At 45.6% G+C, this 26,642-nt stretch overlaps 1 protein-coding gene and 1 pseudogene across 4 annotated transcripts; both read right to left on the bottom strand.

Annotated features, from left to right (window-relative positions):
* LOC136183004 (germ cell-specific gene 1-like protein) overlaps nucleotides 1–2,921 on the bottom strand; it is an 8,281-nt pseudogene extending 5,360 nt beyond the window's left edge.
* A 3,012-nt stretch (nucleotides 2,922–5,933) lies between these two features.
* Nucleotides 5,934–22,281, bottom strand: tcf20 (transcription factor 20). 4 transcript variants are annotated; one of them, XM_065964418.1, is made up of 6 exons: nucleotides 21,565–21,872; nucleotides 9,145–17,410; nucleotides 8,613–8,706; nucleotides 8,409–8,458; nucleotides 8,139–8,239; nucleotides 5,934–7,418 (listed from the first exon to the last, which is right to left on the bottom strand). In XM_065964418.1, exons 2-5 carry the CDS (start codon nucleotides 16,228–16,230, stop codon nucleotides 8,180–8,182), a joined length of 7,290 nt encoding a protein of 2,429 aa, XP_065820490.1. In that variant the 5' UTR covers nucleotides 16,231–17,410; nucleotides 21,565–21,872; the 3' UTR covers nucleotides 5,934–7,418; nucleotides 8,139–8,179. The 4 variants fall into 4 exon arrangements, with proteins under 4 accessions (XP_065820490.1, XP_020515329.2, XP_065820492.1 ...); XM_020659673.3 differs by having other exon boundaries at nucleotides 8,398–8,458; nucleotides 21,565–21,869; XM_065964420.1 differs by lacking the exon at nucleotides 5,934–7,418 and having other exon boundaries at nucleotides 8,134–8,239; nucleotides 8,582–8,706; nucleotides 21,565–22,281.
* Between the last annotated feature and the right edge of the window lie 4,361 nt (nucleotides 22,282–26,642).

The raw sequence follows: 26,642 nt of genomic DNA on the forward strand, positions 1-26,642 counted from the left end.
GATTCATGTTATATTCTGACCAAAGCACAGATGTTTCATTTAGACCACAGGGGACTGTTTGAAAAGGTGGAGGAGGAGGACTGTTTGAAAAGGTGGAGGAGGAGGACTGTTTGAAAAGGTGGAGGAGGAGGACTGTTTGAAAAGGTGGAGGAGGAGGACTGTTTGAAAAGGTGGTGGAGGGGACTGTTTGAAAAGGTGGTGGAGGGGACTGTTTGAAAAGGTGGTGGAGGGGACTGTTTGAAAAGGTGGAGGAGGGGACTGTTTGAAAAGGTGGAGGAGGACTGTTTGAAAAGGTGGAGGAGGGGACTGTTTGAAAAGGTGGATGAGGAGGACTGTTTGAAAAGGTGGAGGGGGACTGTTTGAAAAGGTGGAGGGGACTGTTTGAAAAGGTGGAGGGGACTGTTTGAAAAGGTGGAGGAGGGGACTGTTTGAAAAGGTGGATGAGGAGGACTGTTTGAAAAGGTGGAGGAGGGGACTGTTTGAAAAGGTGGATGAGGAGGACTGTTTGAAAAGGTGGAGGAGGGGACTGTTTGAAAAGGTGGAGGAGGACTGTTTGAAAAGGTGGAGGAGGGGACTGTTAAAAAAGGTGGAGGAGGACTGTTTGAAAAGGTGGAGGAGGAGGACTGTTTGAAAAGGTGGAGGAGGGGACTGTTTGAAAAGGTGGAGGAGGGGACTGTTTGAAAAGGTGGAGGAGGACTGTTTGAAAAGGTGGAGGAGGGGACTGTTTGAAAAGGTGGAGGAGGGGACTGTTTGAAAAGGTGGAGGGGACTGTTTGAAAAGGTGGAGGGGACTGTTTGAAAAGGTGGAGGAGGAGGACTGTTTGAAAAGGTGGAGGAGGGGACTGTTTGAAAAGGTGGAGGAGGGGACTGTTTGAAAAGGTGGAGGAGGACTGTTTGAAAAGGTGGAGGAGGGGACTGTTTGAAAAGGTGGAGGAGGGGACTGTTTGAAAAGGTGGAGGAGGACTGTTTGAAAAGGTGGAGGGGACTGTTTGAAAAGGTGGAGGAGGAGGACTGTTTGAAAAGGTGGAGGAGGACTGTTTGAAAAGGTGGAGGGGGGGCTGTTTGAAAAGGTGGAGGAGGGGACTGTTTGAAAAGGTGGAGGGGGGGCTGTTTGAAAAGGTGGAGGAGGGGGGGGATATCTCCTCTTTACATACTGTGTATATGATCACATCAGCCAGGTTATATTTTTGGCTGGACTTTGGTATCATTCAAACTAAATCCTTAAAATCTGTTTCAAATCAGCTGCAGATGAGACGGTGAAAACTCGGCCTGTGTTCCTGAATCCTATTAACCTTTCTCTCTCCCGGGTTTCTAATCCATAATTGAGTCATGAAGGCTAAATCTCTGCAAGCAGAAAACACACTGATGATAATCCTCTTTGGGCCGAGCACAAACACACACACACACACACACACACACACACACACACACACACACACACACACACACACAGACACACACACAGACACAAATCAACACACCTCGGGCCTCAGTTCATATCATCACCTTGGATTTCCTCTCCTGCTGTGATCTGTATTTTAAGTTCAGATAGTTTTAACTCACTTTCTGTTTCCGAGCAGCTCACCTTGGGGAATATCCTCGAACAAGCTGACAATCTGATCTGCAAATATTACTTATGCAATCCAAATGGTTCTGATATAAAACTGTAAATATGGCTTTTATTTAAGATTTCTTCTCTTCAATCCTATTTTGTTTTATTCATTTTATTTCCTCTGACTGCTCAATCAGATGCATTCAATATTGGTTTTTATTGCTTTTGAAATCACTGTTAACTTTTCTTATCACTGCTGTGTTGGTGACATGGACAGCTTTCAAATGATGTACAGCATGAGTTATGTACACAATCGTGTGTTTAAGAAAACATCTCATGCACGGGACCCGCGGGCGGACGGACATATCTCAAAACTTGAATAATAAGCGACTGAGGATTCTATACGATCTTCCTGCTCCTTACCCCAGGCGTCTTTGTAGATGTTCTCCTCACAGATGATGAACAGGCCGGTGTGAAAGGTTGGGAAGACAAAGCGGTCGTCCCCCGTGTCCCAGGAGAACTGGATGCTGGAGGAGTTGGAGACGCCGGGGACGGGGATGCAGTTGCTGTGCTTGGTGGGCGAACAGAGCGGCTTAGGCACCTTCTGTTGACCGACGCACCAATAGGAGGACAGGAGGGCGAAGCCACCGAGAAAGAGAGAGACGACGGTCTGGATGAAGGAGAGGTGAGGAGAACGTATCTGCTGCAGGAATGTCATGATGAGGGGGGTTAAACCAGGGCTGCTGGAGGAAATAGACAAGGAAAAAAGTCAAATGCAAGAGTAATAATAATGCTGCTTCACTCAAAAAGCTTTTCACATATTCATGGCACTCCTGGGAAATCCTAAAAAAATACACCACACTCCCTCTGCAAGATCTTACCAGGCTCACCCTCCATCCACCCACCTGTCTGACCAAGCATCCTACTTTGAAGTGTGACGATGAAAGGAATATATGTGTGGAAGGAAATTCACAGAAATATCAGGAACTGAATGTCCTGAAAGTGTCTGATAATCATCTGGAGTTCATCTACCCGTCTGGTTTGGATAAGAGCATTTTGGTAACCCTGATCTTATTTGCGCTTTAACAGCCAGCCGTACCCTTACTGGGTAGGCGGGGTGTAAGACCGATGGCTTTAGAGCTTGAGGCTTTAGAGTCAGATCGATACGCTTGGCACCCCAACAGAAGGGTAGGAAAAACCAGATCACACACACACACACACACACACACACACACACACACACACACACACACACACACACACACACACACACACACACACACACACACACACACACACACACACACACACACACACACACACACACACACACACACACACTCCCCTCTGTGAATTACTTCAACACCAAAGTCCCCACTTAGATAGGTAAGCAACAAGTACTCTCACACACACACAGACACACATAAAAAACATAGTTAAATTTAAACATGACAAGGGGGGGGGGGGGGGGGGGGGAGGGGGTCACCTGTTGGCGACTGAGTAACGAAACCAAGGTCCCCTGTTTGATAGGTACACAAGTAGACACTCAATCACACACTCATCAGCAACAAGAATATTAGTCGAGTCAGGGCCGGCTCTTGGCATAGGCCATATAGGCGGTCACCTAGAGCGCCACATGCTGGAGGGGCGCTGCCAAAGCATAGGGTAGGTGCATAGGACACACAGCTGTCACATTGAAAATAAATAAACAGTTAAGAGGGACTGAAACGTTTTGCTTTTTTTTAAGAATTGGTGATGCCTAACAGGAGTAGTGTGGCGGGTTCTTTCTTTTCAAGGTTTGTTTATACAAAGACTAAAGTAAGTGTTTCAGCAGCATTTGATATGTGATAAAGAATAAAGAAAGAAAACACCTCCGCTAACTTGCAGGTCCTAATTTGTCTAAAATGTATTTGAAATCTTGCTGAAAAGAAAATCACGTCATGTTTTTAACTTCAACCCCATCAGCACTCAATGCTAAAGTTTGAGCCGGTGAAAAAGCACCTCCAGTCGTTCACGGTCAATCTCCTCCATTTCAAACACACCTCCACTCCTGCGTGTCACTAAAAGTACGAGCAGCGTGTTATTAGTTTCCAGGGAGAAGCAGCTCTGAGATGATTAGTGAGGTGTTTGGAAAGAGAAGGTGCGGGGGAAGCGGCAGGTTTTAACATGACTAATCACATTTAAAGAATAAAAAAGACCCTGACAGACAATCAGCACGGCGAGGATAATTGGTGGGAAGACAGACCTCTTTATCAGAGAAACATTTCTGTCACGACGCTTAAAAACCAAAAACCTCTAAGTACCTGACGTCCAGCTGTGAATTCATTTGCACAAAAGACAATAACTTTTAAAACACTTGCCTGCTGAAGCCTGTCGTACTCTGTCCTCAGTTTCCTCATCAGGTGAAGGGAGAAGTTAGCAGAAACATCCAGTTCTCCTCCTCCTCTTCCACTCGTCTTCATCAGAGAGCAAAGACTGATGGAGGATTGGGGCCGTCACACTGACCTCTACCAGTCTGTATGATCCACACACACACACACACACTCCACATCTTTAATCCATCTGATTAAATCCAAATCAGACTACTCTGCTCCATCTGTTTTCATTTTCATTCCTAGACTCATTTTTGTCTGCAACATTCACCTCTAATCGTGTTTTCAGCGCCCTCGCCTGAAGCGTTATTACAGCACACAGAACTCAAGTGGAAATAAACATGACCTTGAAATGTCAGGGAACACACTACAACACGGGACAATATTGCTTTGCAGTGCTGAATGTGTGCAACAATATTCAGAGATAAATCTGGCTTTGGGAGGTGAGTCCAGCAGAGGGCGCTCTCTCCGGGTGAGTTATTCATTCAGTGCAGTCAAACAACAGTCACCTTCGAGTCGTTCTAACATCTGAAGTTTTTGTCAGAAAGCTTTTTTACTTGTCTTGTCTCGGTCTCAGACTGGTCGGCTGTTTTTACACGTCTTAACTGTGATTAGAAGGAAAACGCCTCTTTCTAAAACAACAAATAACTCATTAATTTGTAGTTTGTCTTGGTCTCGGCTAGCGTGGTCTTGACTTGCTCTTGAGAGGGTTGTGGATCCAGATTTTATTTTTAATTTTGAAAGATTTATATTTGGGCTTTATGTGCCTTTAATGGAGAGACATGACAGTGGATAGAGTCTGAAATCAGACAGAGAGAGAAGGGAATGACATGCAGGAAAGGAGAGACAGGCTGGATTTGAACCTGGCTCACCCGCTTGGATGAACACAGCCTGCATACATGGGGCGCACCTTAACCACTGGACAGCAGCGCCCCTGGGGATTCAGTTTTTATGTCGGTCTCGGACTGTTGTGACATACTCTACTGACCCTTGACTCCTAATACGACTCGATTCTGCATAAAGATTTATTACTGCTGATGCAGATGACACACATCGCTCTATCTTCTCATCTTGGACAATTTCATCCACCCACTCCACTACACGCTGACCAACAGCGCTGTGTGTGTGCATGTTTGACTTTGTGTGTATGTGGAAATCCCTTAATAGAGGCGGAGCTTCGTTACAGCGCTGTTGCGAGATTGCGCTATGAAAACGTCTATAATCTATAAGCGTGCACCCTCCACAACCCTCAGAAGTCTTTGATTGTGTATCACTCTCTATGATTTATGATGCATAACACACACATCCCTGTACAGTAAGAATAACGCATCTTTTAAATACAGCTTAAAGTCTTTCTGTGATTTTTCACTCTTAAATGTAGAAATCAAGTATCTCCTCTGAAAATAACTCTGTGAGTCATGACTGTCTACAATGGGTGTAACACCCGAGTCCCACTGTCTGTGATGTTTTCAGAGTTTTCAGAGTCCTATCTTCACTTTGTTTACATCGCCAGGACGGCCGGCTGACTCCTCCCCTCGTGTATAAAAGTTGTTTAATTGAGGGACTAGAGAAAAGAAGAATAACATACTGTACTCACTGCTTAACTGTGTTTCTAGATCACGCTCATTTCAGGTAAATTTACATGCAGTGTGAAGATACCAGCAGAATAAAGATCGCTAGCATTAGCATGCTAACACAACAATGCAGCACAAGTTGTTTTGGTTTCATGCTGGAGCTCAAGGGCGACATCTGCTGGATCAAAACATCACATATGAAGTCTTAAAAGAAACAGAATGTGGCGATCACGCTACAAAGATGGGATGGAAAACAGGAAACATAGGCATGTGTGTGTGACAGAAAAAGAGACAGAGAGAGACTGTAAATGTGAGAATACTTGAAGGAGGCCACAGAGGGCGGAGCTTCAAAGTGGGAAAGAGAAAAGCGAGCAGAGCGTCAGATGAACGTCCAATGAGAGGCGTTCGCAACAATGATTCAGAAATAAGAAGAGAATTCTTGAAGCATTTTTTCTGTGTATTCATATTTCATATACATATTGACAGGTTTCTGATACAGCATGGTTTCTGATAGTGTAACTGTCTTCTGCTCAGCTTTTTTTTTTTTTGTTTTTTACAAGAATAACAATAAAAAATGATACGACAACATGTACGACTCCGTGTTTTTTAAATTTCATGGCAATGCTTCTGTTGAATGGATTTAGTTTTCGTCCAATCAAATCGCTCGCTGAAGGATGAAATCATTCAAAAAGTACTTGGTAAGGCTCGCTTTGGATTGGCCGGAACGGTCGACCAATCACAGCCGTTTCTATGACACCATCTCCAAAGTGTTTTCAGCTTCGACTTCTGTCAGCTAAACGTAGCTTCCTTTGCTCCTCAGCGTCACGTCCGTCATCTTCTACAGTTAAAGATGGCCGACACTCATAAGTCCGTAGTGTTTTTGTTCCTCCTCTCACAACACCGTCGTCCTCGCAACTTAACAAACATTTTTTGTACTTGAAAAATAAGATTGTGTCCGTCTGAATATCCGTGAATACTATCTGTACCGTAAAAACCCCAGCGATGAAAAATAAGAACACTTTTTAAAAGGACCAAAACATGGAATCAAAGACCCAGATATCTTCACACACTCACACACACACACACTCACACACTCACACACACTCGCACACTCGCACACACACACACTCACACACACACACACACACGGTCGCTTGCTCGCTAACCATTCGCACACGGGACTGTTTTGAAAGGCAACAAATGTCCGTTCTCCAAGGCAATAATGTCTTTGTGGCAAACTTCGACCCTGACATTCCAGACGACGTCGCTCTGGCTCCGCCCCCCCTCTCCAGGAATGAAAAAAAAAAAAAATCCGATATTGTGTTTAAAGTCAGATACATCCATTTCATTTTCATGAGTAAATAACGACGAGGATACAAAATAATAATAATAATGAGGACTAAAATAATAATACTTGTGGTCATCCTAATATAAGATAAAATACAAAAATCTCTTCTTCCAAACTTGCTCGTGAAACTCCTCTTCAGAACGATGAAAAGACAAAGAAAATATAAAAATAATGATGATATGATGCGTTTAACACTTTGAGGGAAACCAACGTGAGCCCAGAGAGGGAGTTTGTTTCTTTTGTTCTTTACAGGAAAGTTCCTATAGCTCCTCTGTCAGTCCTGACGTCTCTTTTTATTTTTTTATTTTTTTATTTTTAAAGTGTAGATCCGTTCCTTTGAGTTGCACGTCCATGTCTTTTTTTCTTTATCTGCTTGTAAGTACAGAGCAAATACTTCTTTTAGAAAAAAAAAAAAAGCTTTCTTTTCTCTGTGTTCTTCAAAGTAAATAATGCTGATTCCGTTTGAGAAATTGTACATTCCTTTTTGTTTGTTCTCCGTCACAGATGTCAGTCATGTCCTTTCACATTTGGGGCTGCTTCACAAACACATCTCTTTTTAATGTCCAAACCAACCTGGAAGAGAACACAAACAAGGAGGTTAACAGAGACTGGACTATTAAAAAGAACAATTTCACTACACTCGAGACACTCGAGAAATTATGAACATTTAAAGGAGCAGTATGTAACTCTGACCCCTAGTGTTTAAAATGTATACTGCAGTCTAGATTCTAAACATCATAGAGAGCTGCCCCCCCCCCCCCCCCCCCTCTCTCTAGAGTGGATTCTATCTGAACCACTTCTCTTGACCGCTTCCATCACTGCAACACCTGTTGACCTGATAACTGCTCTCATATCTGGCAAACCGAGGGGCGTCCAAAACGGCCGTGTGGGGGAGTTCCTTAACCTTCTCTGGTCCAAACAATGCTTTGGCAAGGTACTGTGCATCACCTAGTGTGAGTGTGCCTAAAGAGTTACAGTAATCTAGTCTGGATGATATCAAGGCATGGATGAATATTTCAGGGGTTTTTGTGTTGTTTGAATGGCCAGATTTTAGAAATGATCCCGAGTTAAAAGAAGCTGGATTTTTATATCGGATTAGGGATAACATGCACAAGCGAGGACATGGCATTCATCAATTTAAGAACATGGGTGTAAACATGTTAAAAACAGCTTCAAGACTTCAAGTCTTAAGATCTTCTTTAAAGAAAACACTTAAAAAGATACTGACACACTGAAAACATCTGGAAAGAAAAATATCAGAGCATAGACACAAACAACCGAGACCAAACTCACAGCTCCACGACTCCTGCATCTCTTCTTCCTCTGTGTTTCTCTCAGCCTCTCTCTGACTGCTCCAGGTAAACGGACTTGGGTGGCCGGATGCTCTGGGTAAACTTAGAGGAGAAAAGAAGAGGAGAGTTGAGAGAGGGAAAGAGAGAAAGAAAGAAAATTGCCTGAGTTATAGGACAACATTTAAAGACATGGAGTGTAACGGCTCCGTCTGTGATTGGAGTCTGGGGAGTGTCAGACGCAAATAATGTTCAAAACCAACCTCTCCTTTACCTTGTGCTTCGGACACCGCAGTGAGAAGTTATCTTCATTCAGAGAGCAATCTGGATGTGAGACAGAAAGTATCAGCACTATACAGGTATTACCACGTAGTATCAAATAATTATTCTGTTCATAACGGGCTAATCTGCTCCAATGAACAGACAAGAAGAAACCCCATATCTTACAGTGTCCTTTTATTACAACTCATCTTCTCACCTGCTTCGATAGCGCACAGGTAATGGTAGCGAAGTGTGCAGCCTTTACTGTAGCAGCCCAGGGTCGACCCCACCATGTCACAGTAGGAGCAGCACTGAGCAGAGATAAACACAAACAACACATCTTTAAACTGCACCAGATGGTGAATCATTGCTTAAGAGGACACTTTTAATAATATACTGTAAAGCAGACCTATTCAATTGGAGGCCCGGGGGCTACATCAGGCCATTAAACCGCCTCAATCTGGCCCAAAATCAGATATGAAACAGCATAAAGAGACGCTAAGCGTTGGAGGATTCTCTGGGTAGGCTCAGTGAAAAAACACTTCTTGATAGAGTTTCATAAAGCATTAAAAAAAGTATACTTTGCATTGAACTACCGCTGCAGTTTACACACACACACACACACACACACACACACACACACACACATATATATATATATATATATATATGAGAAAGGTATACAACAGAAATTAGTCAAAAACCTGAGCTATCCCAAAACAGATACAAGTAATATAGATGGCACTCACTGTTTCTCTGGCGCCATCTAGTGCCTCCTGCAGGCCGTACAGCCTCCCATTGACAAGGTACACTCCACTGGTCCATACTATACATCCTTCGTGGACCCACAGCTCCTCCGGGTCCATGGGCATCTGAGGGAGCTGTGCGAGCTGTGCCAGGGGTCCCAGAGAGTCCAGGGCTGGGGGAGGGGGCTGGAAGGGCAGGGAGGCTTTGCTGTTGGATGGCACCATTCTGGGGGAATCCTCGCTCGATTTGTGCCTCCTTTTGAAGCGAGGGTGTGAGGTCAGCTTTCTGTGTTGAGGTCGTTGTTGAGCTTCGTCTGGCGGCTGGTGAATCTGCTTTTGAGTCTGTTGTTGGTCGATTTCGAGATCTGGCTCTCTCTTTAGCTCAGGTATGGGTCTGATGTCCAGGTTCATGTCCCAGGAGAGGGATGGTGTTTTACTGGTGGTGGGGCAGGACCAAGCAGACATATGCATCATCATTTCCTCTCTACAGGCTACTGAGGCAGTTCTAAATGAAGAGGCAAAAGGTGCTGGGTTTGAATCTAATCCCATGGAATAGTAACTCTCATTGAAGGGCTTGTTGAACGGAGTGTCTTGTGTTTGTGTGTCTTGGAAAGAGCTCAAAGAGTTTGAGCTTATGTCTGAGTTTGGTCCCATTTTGTTTGTGCCGGTGGTTGCTAGACATTGTCTGACTTGGGGCTGATTCTTGGGAAGCTTTGCTGCGTATTCAGCTGGATAGAAGGGCCCATAGAGATCTCCGAGGTGTTTGTAATTTGCCCATTTCTGACAGAGGCAGCAAAGCAGACGACCAGAGTGATTGGTCTCTGTAATCACAGGGCCTGAAACAACATAGCCAGATGAAGGGAGTGCTTTCCCTGACTGAAGTGTTGTTTCCACCTCGTCTGTCTCCCTTTTCTCTGTCTCTCTGTCTCTGCGAGATAACTGGGAGGAAAGCGCTGAGGTCAGGAGAGAATCAATTCCACTCCCGCTCGCTTTCCCTCCGACTGCACTACGCTCCCCTTTCATCTTTTCTTCCTCAGCATTTACAATAGTACACACTGCCCCAATCTCTGGTACTTTTTTCTCCACATGTATGTGCGGAATAAACGGACCCTTCCTGTTTGGATCCACAAGTACTCTACTAGCACTGAGGTTCCCTCCTGCCCCTGAAAGATTTTCTGAGTCATCTTTAGCTATTGAAGTCGACGCTGTGGCTCCTCTCCTCCTCCTTCTTTGACGACCTCTTGCCTCTAGCGGGTCGTCTTCATCTTTCACACCTTTGCGTCTCCTCCTTGCAGGTTTCACTTCGACCTCTGGCTGTGTGTCCTCACTTTCAACATCTACTTTAACTACCTGGGTCAAAACAGGTGGTGCAAGCGGGGGAGTGTTTTGAAGGTCAATAAGAGGGGGGACAACAGGTACTGAGGTGCCTATGGTCTGCACTGACGGAGGAGGTGTTGTATCAGCTGGAGTTGGAGTCAGTGAGGCTGGAGGAGCACTCATGGTCATGTTCTGGCCCTGGGTTTGAGACTGACCTTGCGCCTGTGCTTGGGCTGGGTTCTGGGCCCGTTTTTGTTTGTTCACGCTCCCCACAGGCCTGCCCTTTTTCTTGCCAGATGGGAAATAGCCTTTAGGCACGAGGCTATCTGATTGTTTAGAATCTTGTGGCGACAGACTGGACCTACTAGAGGACATCTGATGCTGTCTATTCAGCATGTGTCCTTGAGCCTGGTTGTGGTGGGGCGGCGTTGTGCCATAGTAGTCGCTTCCAGGATAATCATCAAACCCTATACCAGATTCTTGGAGTTTCTGTCGGAGAAGATTAGCAGCAGACTGCTCTCCTCTACGCGTTTCAAGCTGTTGGTACGTGTTGGTGAAATGTTGAATGTCTGACAGGGCAGATGAAGATGGAGGTGGAGAACCTTGGACTGGTCGTGGAAGAGGAGGAGGAGGTGGTAAAGGTCCAAGCAGAGCAAAGTCCTCCTTGTCTCCTGATGCTGAAGCCACAGCTGCTCCTAATCCAAAGTCAAAGTCTTGTTGTTTTAGTGCTTGGGATGCCTGAGTAGGGTCACAGGGGAAGGCAGACAGAGTTAAAGGTCCGGCGTCGTCAACTCCTCTGAAGGGAATCATGTCGTTTAATGAGTGACTTTCATCCATATAACTATCATCCCCTCCTGCCACCCTCGGGAAATGTGCTAAGTCTTGGTCCTGTGAATCATTAAAGGGTGGAGAGAAACCTGGGTAATGATTTGACTCGTCATCAGTGTGGCCTGTTGGCTTCTTAATATTTGGAGTAATTTTCTGCACTATCGCCTCCAGTTTCAAACCTCGGCCTTTACGGGTTGGCAAAACCTTGGTGTTACCACCTGTTGGAGAGAGAGATTGTGAAAAGGTATTCTCTCCGAGCAGAGGAGAAGAAAGCCGAGGACAAGGGGTGTCTGAACTTGCTGAGTCATCTTCATTGTGATGGCTAGACTCAGTCTGAGCCACAGGGGAGTGATGAGAATTGGTGGCGGCCCTCTGCTGAGACGTATCCTGGAGATGCCTTTTGGCGGGAATTGGAGAGATAAAAGAACGGACCCTCCGTCGCAACATTAACGGATTTGTGTCTCCTGAACCCCCACCTTTAGTTTGACGCTGCAATTTTGGCTGAGTGGAGTTCATGTCGGCTAAAGGCTTAGCAGAGCTGGGACGAGGGGGTGGGCAGGGCTGTTTGGCTTCCTCTATGGCGCCCCTGGAGGCCTCAGGTTCAGCAGCATTTTGGCTGTGAGTCAGCTGTGGAGGAGCAGGACCATGAGAAGCTATCGCAGCAGGAGGAGGAGGGGGGGGAGGGGGCTGTGTTCTGTAGTAGGAGTCACCCTCCATCATTCTGCTGCCTTCTCTTACAGCGTGCGTTGACTCCCACATCTTTAAATCAAAATACGGGCTTTGATGATGGAGTGACGTTTTGGTTGCATGTTGATCACCGGGCATGTCAGTTTGAGAGATCATCCTCTGTCTGTGCTCTGATTGGCTGACTTTATGTCGCCCTGGTGATGAACCAGGCTGCATCATCATCTCCTTTGATGGTCTGTTCATCGCTTTTACCCAGTCACTCATTTCATGCGGGTGGTGAGGGGGACCACGGGGGTGAGGATATATTTGCAGCTTACTTGGGGATTGAGTCTGGGGGGATAAACTGTGATAAGGATGGTGGGGGGGGAAATGGGGGTTACTGCGGGACATCAAATTGCCTTCTCTTGTATCTCCATATCGATATCCAGGAAAAGTGCTTCCACTGCCAGCTGACAAATCGACCCCGTGAAGATAGGACGGATGTCTCGACGGTGAGGATAAAGGATTAGTGCTCATAGGATGAGAAGGCAAGTGTGTTATGTCAGCATTACCTCTCCTGTAGGGGTCAGCATTAATTACACCAGATGAGTGAGCAGACTTGGAATGATACTCCATATCAGCGTCATTACCTCCACCACTACTATGATGGTCAGTTTGTAAATTTGCAGATTCTGCGCTCGCCTCCTTTGATGCCGTTTCAATTTTCACCCCTGGTTTCTCCCCAATATCTTTTTTACTCAGATCATTGGCTGCTGCTGGAGAGGAAAATGGCTGTTGTATCACAGAGGCTCCACTCTGACTTTTCTCTCTCTCTCTGTCCCTCTCTGGTGTGCTGCGTCTGTTTGGCGACACATCACAGATAACTGAACGCCGCTCTGATGGGGCTAATGTGCAGCCTGATGATTTTTGGGACTCAGTTGGACCAATGCCTCCTGATAGCGGCTCTGGCTCTTGCAAAAGGAGTTCCTGAACAGCAGAAGATGGAGTGGACACACTGGATAAAGCTTTTCTCTGTGGTAGAGAATAGTCAGCTAAGTTTATGTGTTTTGTTGGAGTTGGCTGAGGTTCTGTAGCCTGTGGTAAATGACTCTGGGTCACACCCACTTCAGCTTTTTCAGCATTCAGCATGATCTTACTGTTGGACACATCTGACTTCACTGAAGACTGGGGATCTGTGTTAAAATCAGGCTCATTTCCATGCCTCTGGTTTGGATGTGGGTGCTTTCCAGAGCTTCCAATTTGGGCAGAATGAGCCGAAGCTTCACTAACTCCACTTTGCATCCTCATAGCATCAGTCATGTTATACGGGTGTCTGCTTTGAAATTGTTGTTGGCCTTGTAGATGTGCAGGAAATGCCTGTTCAGGTCTGCTGTAACGTCTGTCTAAATTGTAACCTTGAAGAACCTCTTGTAAAAGGCTTGGAAATTGCTGCATTTGGGAGTTCTCCTCATGACCCTTTGACCCTGCTCCTTGCCCTCTTTTAACCAAAGCCTCTGCTACAGAACCAGAATCTTTTGGTTGCACAGGACCATAACCAGATTGTGATTGTTGGTACCCTAAGTATCTGGAATTTGATTCCATTCCAGCCCTGCCTCTGTTCCTCGCTGACAAATCTGAGCCATATGTTGACTCTGGGTGGCCATATTTGTGGGGTCCAGACTGGGGAGGATTTTGAGTCCGTCCAAAATTTGATTTCTGGTGAAGGGAGGAATATAAAGTAAGATCCATACCTTCCTCTCCATTATGGCTGTTCGCCTCTCTTAAGTAAGAGTGTGGCTGTTTCTCTTCTATACAGTTGTCTTGGGGACGTTTGCTTTTTTCAGTGTGGCTTCCGTCAGACCGGGCTGAAACAATCACTCCGACACCACTGACACTCTGCTGTTCCTCAGATGTAAGCTTTTCTTCATTATTGTGTAATCTGGAGGCAGCGTGCAACCTATTTTCTTTGGCTTGACCATTTTGTGTTCTTACTTCTCCATCTTGTTGCATTTGACTGCTGCCTTTCTCTGTTTTCCCAGCTGCACCTTCGCTTTCACTTTTAATTACTTCGTTTTTAATTTCTTTTGTCTTAACATTGCCTCCTCTGTGTTCGCTATATGTTAAACCAGGCTCTGAAACACAGTTTGGCTGTGGAGGAGCAATACTGGAGGAGGTGGATGAAGGGGAGGAGGGAACTGGGGGTGCTGAATGTGACATTAATCCAGTCTCTGATGGAGATAATGAAGAGGGAACATGAGCTTCATTTCTTTTAGTTTCACAAACTTTTGATTCTTTTGACAATGAATCAGAGGTGACAGTTTTAACATTCTGTCCTATTTGTGTTTGAGTTGGAAAGCCAGTTGTTTCAGATCCACTGCTTGCACCACTCATCTGCCTTACTCTCCTATGTTCCCCCTCAGAAAACCCCTCCTCACGCTCCCTCTTAGTCCCTGATGAAGCTCCCACTGATATCAGCGAGGAGTCTTCATCGCCACCAGCGTCTAAGCCAGCACCATCACCAATCATCACAGCACATCCATCTTTAACTGTGCTTGTACTGGAGGCTGCACTCGCATTTCTACTCCTTGGTTGTGATGGGGGCAAGCCATGTAATGCCTGTTGCATCTGCCCCCCATCTTTCCCCTTCTTCTGTGAAAGCACGGTGTCAGTGAGGAGCATGTGCTGCACTGTGTTTGGTAAATTGGCTACTTGTGATGTCAAGGCATTAAGACTATTCAGGCTGGAGTCCTGCATTTTATCAAGCACAGAAGCTGAATATATGGAAGGGCCCTCCTCTCGAGACCCAAACCCTGGGCCTAGACCCATTTTGTTTCGACCTATTGGAGGAAGACTGCTCCCTCCAACTGCACTCATGCTGTGAGCTTTATGACTGCCACTGCTACCACAACTACTGATGCTGCTATTTGAATTGGGCGTGGGACTTAATTGAGGCATGGTCTGCAGTAATCTACCCTGACCATGGCTGCTACGAGGGTTTGATGTCAGTGGGTGTGAAGGACCATGACCCAAGGGGTTTCCATGTGACTCTGAGACCCCCATAAGAGGGGAAGGAGAGGAGCTACAACTGGGGGAATGCACTGCAGAAGCAGCAGGAGAGGGGTTGGATATGGGGCTAAAGTTTTGGTTGATTTGGGTCTGTTGAGTATTGGGGTGCATCGGGGATTTGGCTATTTCTTGAGATGCTGCTTGAGGTATACTAGGATTGGAGGCTTGGTGATGTTTAGCATAAGCAGAGCCTGGAGACGGGCCCTGGTGCTGCATCTTGAGAGAGTTGTCATAACCTACCCCTAAATTGTGCTGTGAGTTACGGTGCTGGAGTGTAGCTTGCTTGTGGAGTGAGTGTGTCTGTGGGGGATATCCGGGATAATTTGCAGCATGGTAACCCTGTTGAACATTCTCCATTTGCCCCACATTGTTAGCAGCAACTGAACTGGAGACTGAGTTTGAACTGGAGTTGACACTGGGAGAGCTGTTGACTTTGGGATCGAACCCAGTGCCGGCAGCCCCATCCAGATATCTTTGTGGAGGGGGGCTGTACATTCCTGACGACCCAGTGGATGCACCACCCTGTGGGGAGTAGTGTGGGTACTGGGGGGTCATTCTGTGCCCGGAGTGTGGATAGCTTCTCTGCTGTTGCCCGTGGTGGACAGCGGGGAAGGTTTGGCTGTGCTGGCGGTGCTGCATCTGAGAACCCGGCACCGACTGCATTGCAGGGTTCTGACTCATAGTGTACTGATGAGACGGAGAGAACGCTCCAGCACCAGCCCCTCCACCTGAACCGGCACTGGAGCTGAAGTCCGCTGGATATGACATCATGCCAGATGTTGGTGCAGAGCCAGATCCAGCATGTCGGTATTGATGAGGTATATGTCCATCCAGATTAGGGTACCCAAAGCCTGCGCCATAGCCCATGCCCCCTCTTCTGTGTCTGTCCTTTCCCCCCATTGAAAAATAATAATCCATGACGTCCTTCCTGTAGGGGTTGTTAGTGTTGCCGCTGTGAATGCCCCCCTGTGACGGTGCTGCCTCCACAGCTCCTCTGTTTCGAGCGCTGTAAGCGAGCATGTGGCTGGCTTGACCGGGGAGGTGATGGCCTCTGTGCAGGCTCTGCTGTTGCATCCCTGCATAATCATCTGTCATCCTTGGAGAGATCTGAGGCTCTGCTGGCTGAGGGGGATACAGAGGTCCCCCTCCACCCCTCCCACTAAACCCCGGGAGCAGAGAGGGTGGAGCCGGGCTGTTTGAAAAATTCTGCATTGTTTTTTCCAAGTTTGGATCAAAAATGGAAATATCTGTCAGTGTCTATTGTAGGGAATGCTTCTGATCAAAAACCTGGCTTATAGCAGTAACCATAAATGACAAAGAGAGAGTCTATGAGAGCCTGGCAGTGAAGCAGGGAAATGCTTTCAAAATCCAAGACAGATTCAAGCTGGGGAATATGTATCACAGAGGATGTGATCACTTTGTTAGGAGAGGAAAGTAGGGAAGAGAGGTTTAGCTGATGGTGATTTTAGCAGTATATGAAAAGGCCAAATGGTAAAAAATCTTTCATGTGATGATGTGTTTTCTTTTTAAAGTTTCACCTAAAAAAATGTGATTCTTAAAAAGAAAAAAGATGTATTGGCGCAGGTTTCTTCTGCAGAAAAATACAATATTAAAAGTGTGATGTCCTTTCAATGAAGCTGAAACAGTTTTGGCACTGAGCAGGCTAAGATATCACAGACGACTGAAGCATCACCGTGTGAAATGTTCAACTTGAGAAGTCTTTACAGGTATACAGTCATCTCTGCTTCAACAACAGCTCGAGCAAGCTTCTTCTGTATGTTAGGATTTAATTATGTTGCAATCCACTAGCATCGTGTGCAAAAAAAAAAAAAAAAGAAATCTCAATAAAACCATTGAGACTGGGTTTGGTCACAACAATCCTTCAGTTCCTCCGTATGTTTGCCAGGACTGGACTCACACCTGGGTGAGACAAAAACTGAATACAGGTCAGAATACCGACCCTCACTAAACACTCCCAGAGGAAAACACTCCATTGATATTCTCATCAGCTCTTGGATGCAGAGTGTAATATTTTTCAAGATGTCCTTTTTCTTGGTCATTCCCTTTCAAATACTGCTTTCTTTCTACTTTTCTGCTACATGCATTCATCAGGACTGTAAAAGTCTTTGGTCCCTGTTTAGTAAATGTGTTGGGATTCTTCTCGGAGCCTTCCTGTATCTTCAGCGTGCTGCTGTCCTTACCTTCGTGTTTTTCCCTCTACCATCATTTAATTCTACCTAGTTCCATGGCAACAATTTTCCAAAAGGAGGGTAATCCTTTTAGTCCACTTCAAGTTCAGTCAATTAAAGCTCCTGTTTTCAGTTTTTTCTTCAGTATTTCCAGGCAGATAAGCACTTTTTCCAGGAGACGCTGTCCAGACGCCTTCGCGGGTCTGCAAATACAAAAGACGGATCAAAATGTTAGCATGAAACTGCAAGTGTATCAGCACTGTTAGAATATAATAATTATAATTATCATGGACAGCATCATGAATGTGGAAGACTCAAAGACTATTTTGATGTATTTTCTATCTACAGTAATCTGAGTAAATTTAAACAGTTAAGTGGTAGACGAAAAGATACTTACAACCACAACTAAACTTACAAAATGACATTGTAAAGCTTTGATAAGACTTTGTTTAGATCGATCCAGCATTAAGGTTTCGATGGTTTGATACTTTCTCGATGCCATGAATTTTAAAATCTGATATTTTATGACCTATACTACCACACCAAACTTCTGCACAATGTTTTATTGCACAATAACAGAAATGTTGGCAATGTTTTTTTGCAATTTGATCCCCGTTCAGACTGCCGTTTCAAGGCGCAATATTTACGCCCCACTGACGTTTCAACGCAATCAATCTAAAAGCCACGGAGGCGTTATTTGGGGGACGAAGTGATTCGGCCTCTTTACCATCTTAGGAGGCAGTAACAGTAAGAAATTACCCAATATTGTTGACTTCTTCGTTTGTTTTTGACAAGAATCATATCAAAGTTCATAATACTTTAAATATTGAGACAGTGACAACCCTATCCAGGATCAAACAGATTACATCAACATTTCCCATCAGTTGAATTATTTTTGGTGGTCCACCTCAATAATCCAACAAACAGATTCACCAAACCAACAACGTCTACATTTCTTACGCTGCTACTTTAAAAAAAAAAAAGAAGTCTGGCCTCTTATTAAAGCTTCTACTTTAATATGCACCAAGGGTAGGACATTTACTGTGGCTGGAGCGTTAACACCACACGACTGAGCCGTCTCCCCCGACTGATAACAAACAGAGCTGGTGGAGAGGAAAGTGGGTTAGCGGCAGCAGCAGCAGTTTAGGAAACAAAAGCAACACGGACACAAGGTCACAAACACTTCTCCACATGTAAACAAACAACCTCATCGAGCAAAGACAGCAGCAGAGCCTCTCCCACTGCTTTACACTGACACCCAAGCCCATTAACTTTACTGGTTTTTACTTCTTTTAATGGGCTTTAATTATTATAGGTGATAATTAAAAGGGATGGCGCCACCTTTATGGGGTCAGCAGTAGCTATAATTGCCCTCTGTGACACGAGCCTCTATTGTCTGCCTGGAGCACACAGTAAAATGGTTAATGGCCCTAACACACGTCGAGTGACTTTTGTTGTGTAAGTGCAGACCTTAAGCCACCCAAAACAACAGTTTTATGATTATTTACCTGTCAGTCTCAGTGTGGATATATCCACACAGTGTTGTTTTCACTGCAGAGAAAGTGATGAGATGAAGAAAGAGGGAGTGTGGAACCACTAACAGGTCAGACCTTGTAACCTGGGTTTTGTTAGGTTGTCAAAATATTCAATTATTTTCAGTAGCAGGTGATTTAAAGGGGACAAATTATGAAAAATCCACTTGTACAGTGTTTGTGAACATATATCTGTGTAACCTGAGAGTCTACTGACCCACAACATGTGAAATAAACCATCCAGTCCTTTGTTTGTGGTCTGCATAAGTCTTACAACACAGAGAAAAATGCTCTGTCTCAAATGTGCTCTCCTTGTGATGTCACAGTGGGATTCTGGTAAAAACAAATCCCCTCCCATCCCCTGGTATCTCCACCCATGGACTCCACCCCCAGACTAGAACAAAACTTTTGAGCAGGTCTCCATACACGCTAGGCTACCGGCGCACCAAATTCTGTTATTCTAATGAGCGATAGAAAAGAAAAGGGACTTCTTCAGATCTTAGGTCAAAGGTCATTTTTTCAACCAATAGCTGCAACCGGAGGGAGAGAATGAACATTTTGTGGCCAAACTATTTGTGCACTTTAGACAGTTTGCAGGAGCTTCAGGGAACCCCTAAGATAGTCAAAGTTAAAATGAAGACTTACAAAGACCGTTTTTAGTCCCTTTCTGCTCTCCATATTGGTGTGAAGTTTAAGGCCATCGTCATGGCAACACTCATGACTTTTCTAAATACATTTAAGACTTCAGAGGCTTTAAATTGAGAATATCAAATTTCAGACTTCCTTAAACGACTGTAAGACCTCAAGCTCCCCCATACGTTTCTGTTAACTTAATAAACAAATGTAGGCATGTGTCCATTAACGGTTCTCTCCAGCGCTTACTGTTGCTAGGTTACAAAGGATTAACTTCCACTTCCTTAGTGACACTCAGTTTTACTCAAGGAAACATCACCAAGAAAATGTCACTGAATGGTGTCCTGGCATCAGCAGCAGCTCTGGAATTGTCAGATTAGTTTCTCCTCCGCTATTGTTGTAGTCAAAGCTGCTAACAAATGTCCCGCCCCTTTCTTGATTCTGATTGGTCGGTAAGGTGACATTGACAAGTGCGGTGGTGGTCCCAAAAGTCGAGCTATTTACAACGGAGGGCCCAGCGATTTTTTTTTTTTTTTTAAAAAGCTGACGCAGGCCGGGCACTGGATGGCCTAGCGGTTATGTTGCCCGCCCCATGTGCAGACGCTACAGTCATCATCGCAGCGGCCGTGGGTTCCAATCCGACGTGGCACTTTACTGGAGGTCATCCCCCACTCCCCCCCCCAAATGTCTCCGTCTCTCTTCAGCTGTCCTTCAAAATAAAAAGTCTTAAAAAACAAAAACAATATTGATTGTTGCCTGTTTGGTTACCACGGCAACAAAACGTCTTCTGAGGCGTTACAGGGCTGGGACTGGGATCAGTGGAGCCAGCGGGGGAGTGCAGTGCTCTGTGTGTGTGTGTGTGTGTGTGTGTGTGTGTGTGTGGAGCTTCCGCACTGCTGTGAGGAAACAGCCCCTTTCAGTCGTAGTAGTCGGAGTAGCTAAGCTCGGCCGCCATTACGTCTTTGTGCATTCATACCGATTCAAAGATGGCGTGATGTTCTTATCGATTCACACGCAGAAGCACAGCAAGAGCTCCACCCACAAACGCACACACAGCGCCGCGCTCCCCTGCTGGCTCAGCTGATCCCGTCTCGTCCCTGTAACGCCTCCATTACTTCGTTTGGGGGGGGGATCACTTCGTCCCCCTATGACGCCTCAACAACATTCATATGAAAGGCGAAACGTCACATATCCCGCCTTGAAACAGCGGTCTGCATAGGGTTCAGGACTCGTGATTTCAGACATATTGCCCCGCTGCTGGATTCATATGAACGCCTTAAGGTGGCGTTATGACAGCGGCGCTTCGTGAAGGGCTAGTGTCAGATTTTACCAACAATATCTGATGGATGATTTCCTCTCCTGAGCCCTGGCCTAGTGTTTATTTAAAAACCAGAGAATAGATCATGAATGTGATAATGAACAGTATGTGACACCCTGTGTGTCTCCATCTTCTCTTTTTGTTGCTGTGGTAACAAAACAGGACATCAACATTGTTCCTTCATGACCACAACCGTATCTGAGTTTAACAATCTGGTACCGTGACAACCTCAGGTGTCACATTTAAGGGTCAGCCAGCTCAGGTTGGACCAGCACTCAGTATGATCCACCATGCAGAGCAGTGTTAATAAACCCTCTCCAGTGTGTGCACAGCTGCCTAACTGATCACAGCATACGCAGTGTTGTTGCAGATAATTATAACCGTCTGCTCTCTTATTATTCATCACTGTAGAAGCTTTAGAAGCTACATTAGCCAGCAGCTAGGTGACGTTATACGCAATACATGTAGCTTTACAGTGCAGCCTTTATGTTAGCGTTAGCTTGAATACCTCAACATCTGAGAGCAGAGCCGCATATGTGGGAGCTAGGTGCTAAGCTATATTACTTAGCATCTTAGCATGGCAAGCTAATTTGCGTTTATGACATTATAAGGAGCGTTTGTGGACGTGTTTGGCTCAAGGTCCGAGGCAGCCGAGCAGCTACAGCAGAGAGGTGATTAGGTGCAGATGTTTCCCCCCCTCACATATTCAGTAAATGTTGCAGAAAACACGCAGAGAGAGAGAGAGAGAGAGAGAGAGAGGGAGAGAGAGAGAGAGAGGGAGAGAGAGAGCTGCATCAGAACATGAAGCGCAGGCTGGACACACAGCTAAGGTTTACAGGGAGAGGCATGACAGGCGAGCTAACGAGACCCTCACCTGAAAACGAAGCAACACAAGGCCCCTCGAAGGACTGAAAGGAGCAGGAAACCCCAGCCTCGAGTCGACTCCTCCGCCGCTCTCCCTTCACCCTCTTCGGTCCGGACAGCCCCGGCCAGCGGCGGCGAAGTCGGGGGGGGGCCCGTCACGACGCTCAGATCCCGGGCCTTTCTTCCCTCCGATCCCCCCTTTTTTTTTCTTTTGTCCTCACCTCCAAAAAATGATGATGAGAAGCGGAGCACAATCGGGGTGCCTGTAGGTCCCGTAGCAGTGAGGTCCATACACCCCCGCCCCCTCCTCCCCTCTTGTTCCCTCCTCGCCTCCCTCTCTCTCTCTCTCTCTCTCTCTCTCTCTCTCTCTCTCTCTCTCCCTCTTTCACACACCGCTGAGGTGATTCCACCTATCTCCAACTAAAATGAAACACATCTCTGAAGCCTCCACACACACACACACACACACGAAAACCTCCGGCGTCACTTTCCGCCTCTAGAATCACATTTGCATACCTCCTTCGACCCCGTGCGTTTTCCTGTTGGACTACTGTTTTTTTTTCTTCTCTCCTTGCAACAGAAAAGACCGCCTTGAAAATGCATACACACTCATTTCCCTGCACCCCCCTCCCTCATCTCTCTCCATCACATCCCTCCAACTCCCCACCCTCTCTCTCCACAGCTTTGCCATTTCACTGAATTTCACCCATTTCTACCACAAAACATCAGATTGGGGTTATAATGCACATGCAGCTTTTTGCATGCCTTTGCTTTGGGGGGTTTCTAACAGCTCCTTTGTTCTTATTTCAAGTGAAGATTAATAAGGGGGAGCCTGATGGAGGCGCCCGGGTACAAAGGCAATATTGAGAGCAGAAAGGGATTCATTTAATGCATTAATAACAAATAATAAAAAGACGATTTATGTGAGCAAAAAGCTTTTTTTAAGTTTATTGTGGTCTACATAGATCCGTTACCAAAGAAAAGTCATTGAAATCATTACTGTGATGTCAGGGTAATGTTTGACACTACACGCTCACACAACATCATCATCATCATCATCACGGCTGACACAACAATAGAGGTGCTACAATCAGAATCCCATTCCCATTAAAGGCATTGTGTTGTCTGTGCCGGAGCTTATCTGCTCTCACACAGGGCCACAGAGTGCAGCACGGACCCACTCACACTCTCCCATACCATCATAATGACGTGCCCTATAACCCCCATCCACGCTGCTGCACTTTAATGTCCTGCAGAGACACACACACACACACACACACACACACACACACACACGCACACACACACGCACGCACACGCACATACACACACACACACACGCACACACGCACACACACGCATACACACACACACACACACACACACACACACGCACATACACACACACACACACGCACACACGCACACACACGCACACACACGCATGCACACACACACACGCACACACACGCACACGCACACACACACACACGCACACACACACACACGCACACGCACGCACACACACACACACACGCACACACACACACACACACACACACATCCCTGTGCAGTCAGAAAGCTGTCAATCACAGGAGTAAAATCTCCCTCAGTTTCTAAACAACAGTTCAATACATTTCATTCCCTTGCAGATACACGTCTATTTCTATCATAGTTGCCATAGCAACTGCATCACAGAGCCTTAACTGTGGATAATTTTCAGGCGTCGGATCTACATTTGCTTCTTTCTTTTTTTAAAATTAAATGCAGACTCTCTTGTTTGCCGATTCCAATCTTTAACCGTGAATCTTTTTTTTATTATTTGCCAATCAGTTGTGTGTTTGCGTTGCGACTTAGTCCAATTGAAAAGGCGAAATAAAGGGCGTTGATACTCTGAGCCAAGCAAGTCATCCTCAGCCAGGCCCGTCCAATCAACAGGAGCGCCTGCTGGGCTGCACATAGACGCTCCACAGCACGGGCAAGGTCACACAATCTTTCCAGCGAGGAGGCTCAAAGCGCACAGATGTTTAGAAAGACGACCGGTTGTGATACCGTCCACTTCTCCTGTGCGCACACACACACACACACACACACACACACACACACACACACACACACACACACACACACACACACGTCTGCTTTGTTGCGTAGTTACAAATAAATCCTTCTGATGAACAGTTCCTCCTCCCACAGCGTGACATTTTCACCTTTCCACTTTCATAGTTTTGAACTTATTTGCATGAAGACGATGTAAATGTTTCTCAGATCTTGTTCAGTTTGGGATTTCCAGAAAGAAGGATTTCATTTTGGTGCAGAAGAGTTCAGATTGGCTCTAACGGCTGCTGCAGATGTTGCTGCTCAGATTTCACAACAAAGAAATCAAATCGTGCAAATTGTGTTCATACCTGAAGCTTGCAGGGTAGACTTTGTAAACATGAAGGTCTTATACCGTACTGTAGTCTCATTCAGTGGAGGATGTGTAGCTGCTTCTTTAGAGATCAGCTACACAATGAGCGACAGCCTTGAGATGTTCCCTACAATAAAAACACAGCTGAATGAAACGGCAGCGCTCGTATTTTAGATGCTTTTATTAAGAACCACGATCAGAAGAAATAAGAGGAAGAAACTGTGACGACCCCGTGACCTGTTGGGGTGTGCCTCCTCCTTTTGTAAGTAATCATTGAAACTGTCTCCCTCAGCAGACTCAGGTGCTCTCAGTCAGACTGATTGGTCAGCCACGCCCCCAAAAACAAGAACCTGCAAAACAAGAAAAGAGGAGGCACAACCTAACAGGCCACTGGGCTGTCACAAAACCAATATGGCCGCCGTTTTACCCGCCTGCACAGAGATAACCGTCAATCAGGGGCGCTGCTTGTCAACAGGTATGGCAGGCCTGCTTGGGGCCCCGGGCCAGTAGGGGGGGCCCTCCTTCAACCACAGCAGTGACTCAAACAATGACAGTAGGACACCTCCCTCAGGTGGCCCCAGCTGACAAACCTCACTCTTGTTGCCCCGTTACTGCTGAGTTAGATAATGAAAGTCAGCGGAGGAAAATCAAGACTTTTGTTTACCTAAATATATTTATATTACATTTATCTGTTGGTCTCAGATTGATTTTGACATAATGGTGATGAATGCCGGTCGGAGCTGGAAGTCTGCAGTTATTTTTCCTGCCGACATAACGTTCATGATCTGAGGGGGGAAGACAGACTAAACAGGCATACCTGTTGTTGCCATGGTGATTTGAGATGCTGTCTGTCGGTTTGTGCAGGTATGATCAGGAGGAGTCGGGGAAGCGGCTTGTGTGTGCAGTTTGTACGACCAAAATAACAAACATGACAGAAAATCATCTGCCCGGTCGTAAAGAAGCAGATCGGGCCGTGACCGGCCGTCATACCTCAGTGGAAACTGCACGACTAACGCTGCGTCATCAGGCTGAAATTTAACCTGACTTCAGGTCGAAATCGTCCTGAAATCATTCATTCAGGTTAGATATGAATACATTTGGGAAAGAATAAAAACATGTAAAGCATGCAATGAGCAGCGAGAAATTAAAATGTCTACTTAATAAATATCAGCAGGTAGAAATGAGACCTGACGCCTTTCTGTCTTCACCACTTGCACTCCGTCGGTCTGAGGTCTGAGGGTTTCTGATTTCTTCAAAATTAGCCACAAAGCTGAATGTGTTGACTGTGTTTTTGTTTGTTCCACATGAAGATGCAGCTGAACGTCAGCAGGAACACGCGTCTAGAACCTGAAAGCATGGAGAGGGGAACATTGGATAAGTGTCTGCACCGTGTGTTCACCGCTCACTCTTTAAGAGTCGTTTGTGTGAGACTGTGTGAGGCTGCTCAGGAGGTCCAATCTGCTACTGATTACACCTGTGGAGGTAAGGACCAATAAGGAGCCTGCAGAACAAACAGAGCTAAAAATAAACTGTGTCAAATCGGTTTCATTCTTACATGAGCACTCATAACAGATGTTTTGTACTACAGGTTGTATTTTTGTTTATTTTGATTGGAAACCTGCATGAAAGGAGACTGCAGCCGCCTCAGGATCGGGTTATAGAGAAGAGAAGATTCAGCTCTCAGATGCTGAAGTTTAAAAAAGACAAAACACTCACTTGTGCAACATCATCATCCTTTGCAATACTGTTTAAAAAACCTCCATGGACTAGTGCAAGTGAGTTATTTTGTAATGCAGCAGTAAACACTTTTCAGGCTCTTATGAGAAACTTAATGTACAAATGTATCTGTAGATTGAAGGATTCTCAGAATTCCATCATTATGCTGTTGACTAATCCCAGTCATAGTTCTGTGTGATACCCGTCATCCTTGTGGTGACACTGGTACAGTTGTCTTTTATAATATTGGTGATGTTTTGTCTGTCTGTGTTTTTATTTTGCTTGTTTTTTTTATATGTTTTCTAATGGACTCCTGAGTCTGACACTAAAGATGATGATGATGATGATTGCATGGAGGAAGAATCAGAGACAAAGCAGCACTGATTTGCAGTTTCTTTGATGACCACATGGAGTCAGAGTCACACAACAAACACACAGCCGTGCTCTCACGCTCACAGGACGCCCGTTGGATTACAGCAGTGGAAAAATGTCCCTGGTATTATTTTTGTCTGAAATCCATCATCCTCTTTGAAGTGCACGCCTCTAAAGTTATGCTTTGGTACAATTTCACCGTCTTTGATCCTTTGTCATCTGCAGCTTCATACAGTTTCACAATTAGTGTCTCACACACGTTAAGTGTGATGGGAGGAGAAAGGACGCCGCTTTGATAATACAAACATGAATCTGAGGACACGGGGAAATGAGATGTTGAACTCTGATTGTATGAGGTGTGGCGTTTCTCTTTTCTTTCCCGCTCTCACTTAAACTCTCACAGATCAAAGAGCATGATGCAGCCCGAGTGAAACACAACGCAACGGCTCCAAACTCTCAAGTTATGACCTCAACAGAGTCTGAGGGGGACCAACTCTTTTTAAACGTGTTTTGTAGCTCTGAAAGTTTTAAAGGTCTCATATTCTGATAAATCTTCTTCTCCATGTTCCTCTAATATGTGTCTGGAGTCC

This window comes from Labrus bergylta, chromosome 16 (assembly GCF_963930695.1).
Source record: "Labrus bergylta chromosome 16, fLabBer1.1, whole genome shotgun sequence".
In the NCBI taxonomy this organism is placed as follows: Eukaryota; Metazoa; Chordata; class Actinopteri; order Labriformes; family Labridae; genus Labrus; species Labrus bergylta.

What these genes read in the sequence shown, in the direction of transcription:
- tcf20 (XM_020659673.3), bottom strand. Translation starts at nt 16,230, where the DNA reads ATGCAGAATTTTTCAAACAGCCCGGCTCCACCCTCTCTGCTCCCGGGG. An exon ending in TAGATGGCGCCAGAGAAACA is followed by an intron (nt 8,707 to 9,144) that starts GTGAGTGCCATC and finishes ATCTCTGCTCAG; the next exon opens with TGCTGCTCCTACTGTGACAT. An exon ending in AAGCACAAGGTAAAGGAGAG is followed by an intron (nt 8,240 to 8,397) that starts GTTGGTTTTGAA and finishes TTCTCCTCTAAG; the next exon opens with TTTACCCAGAGCATCCGGCC.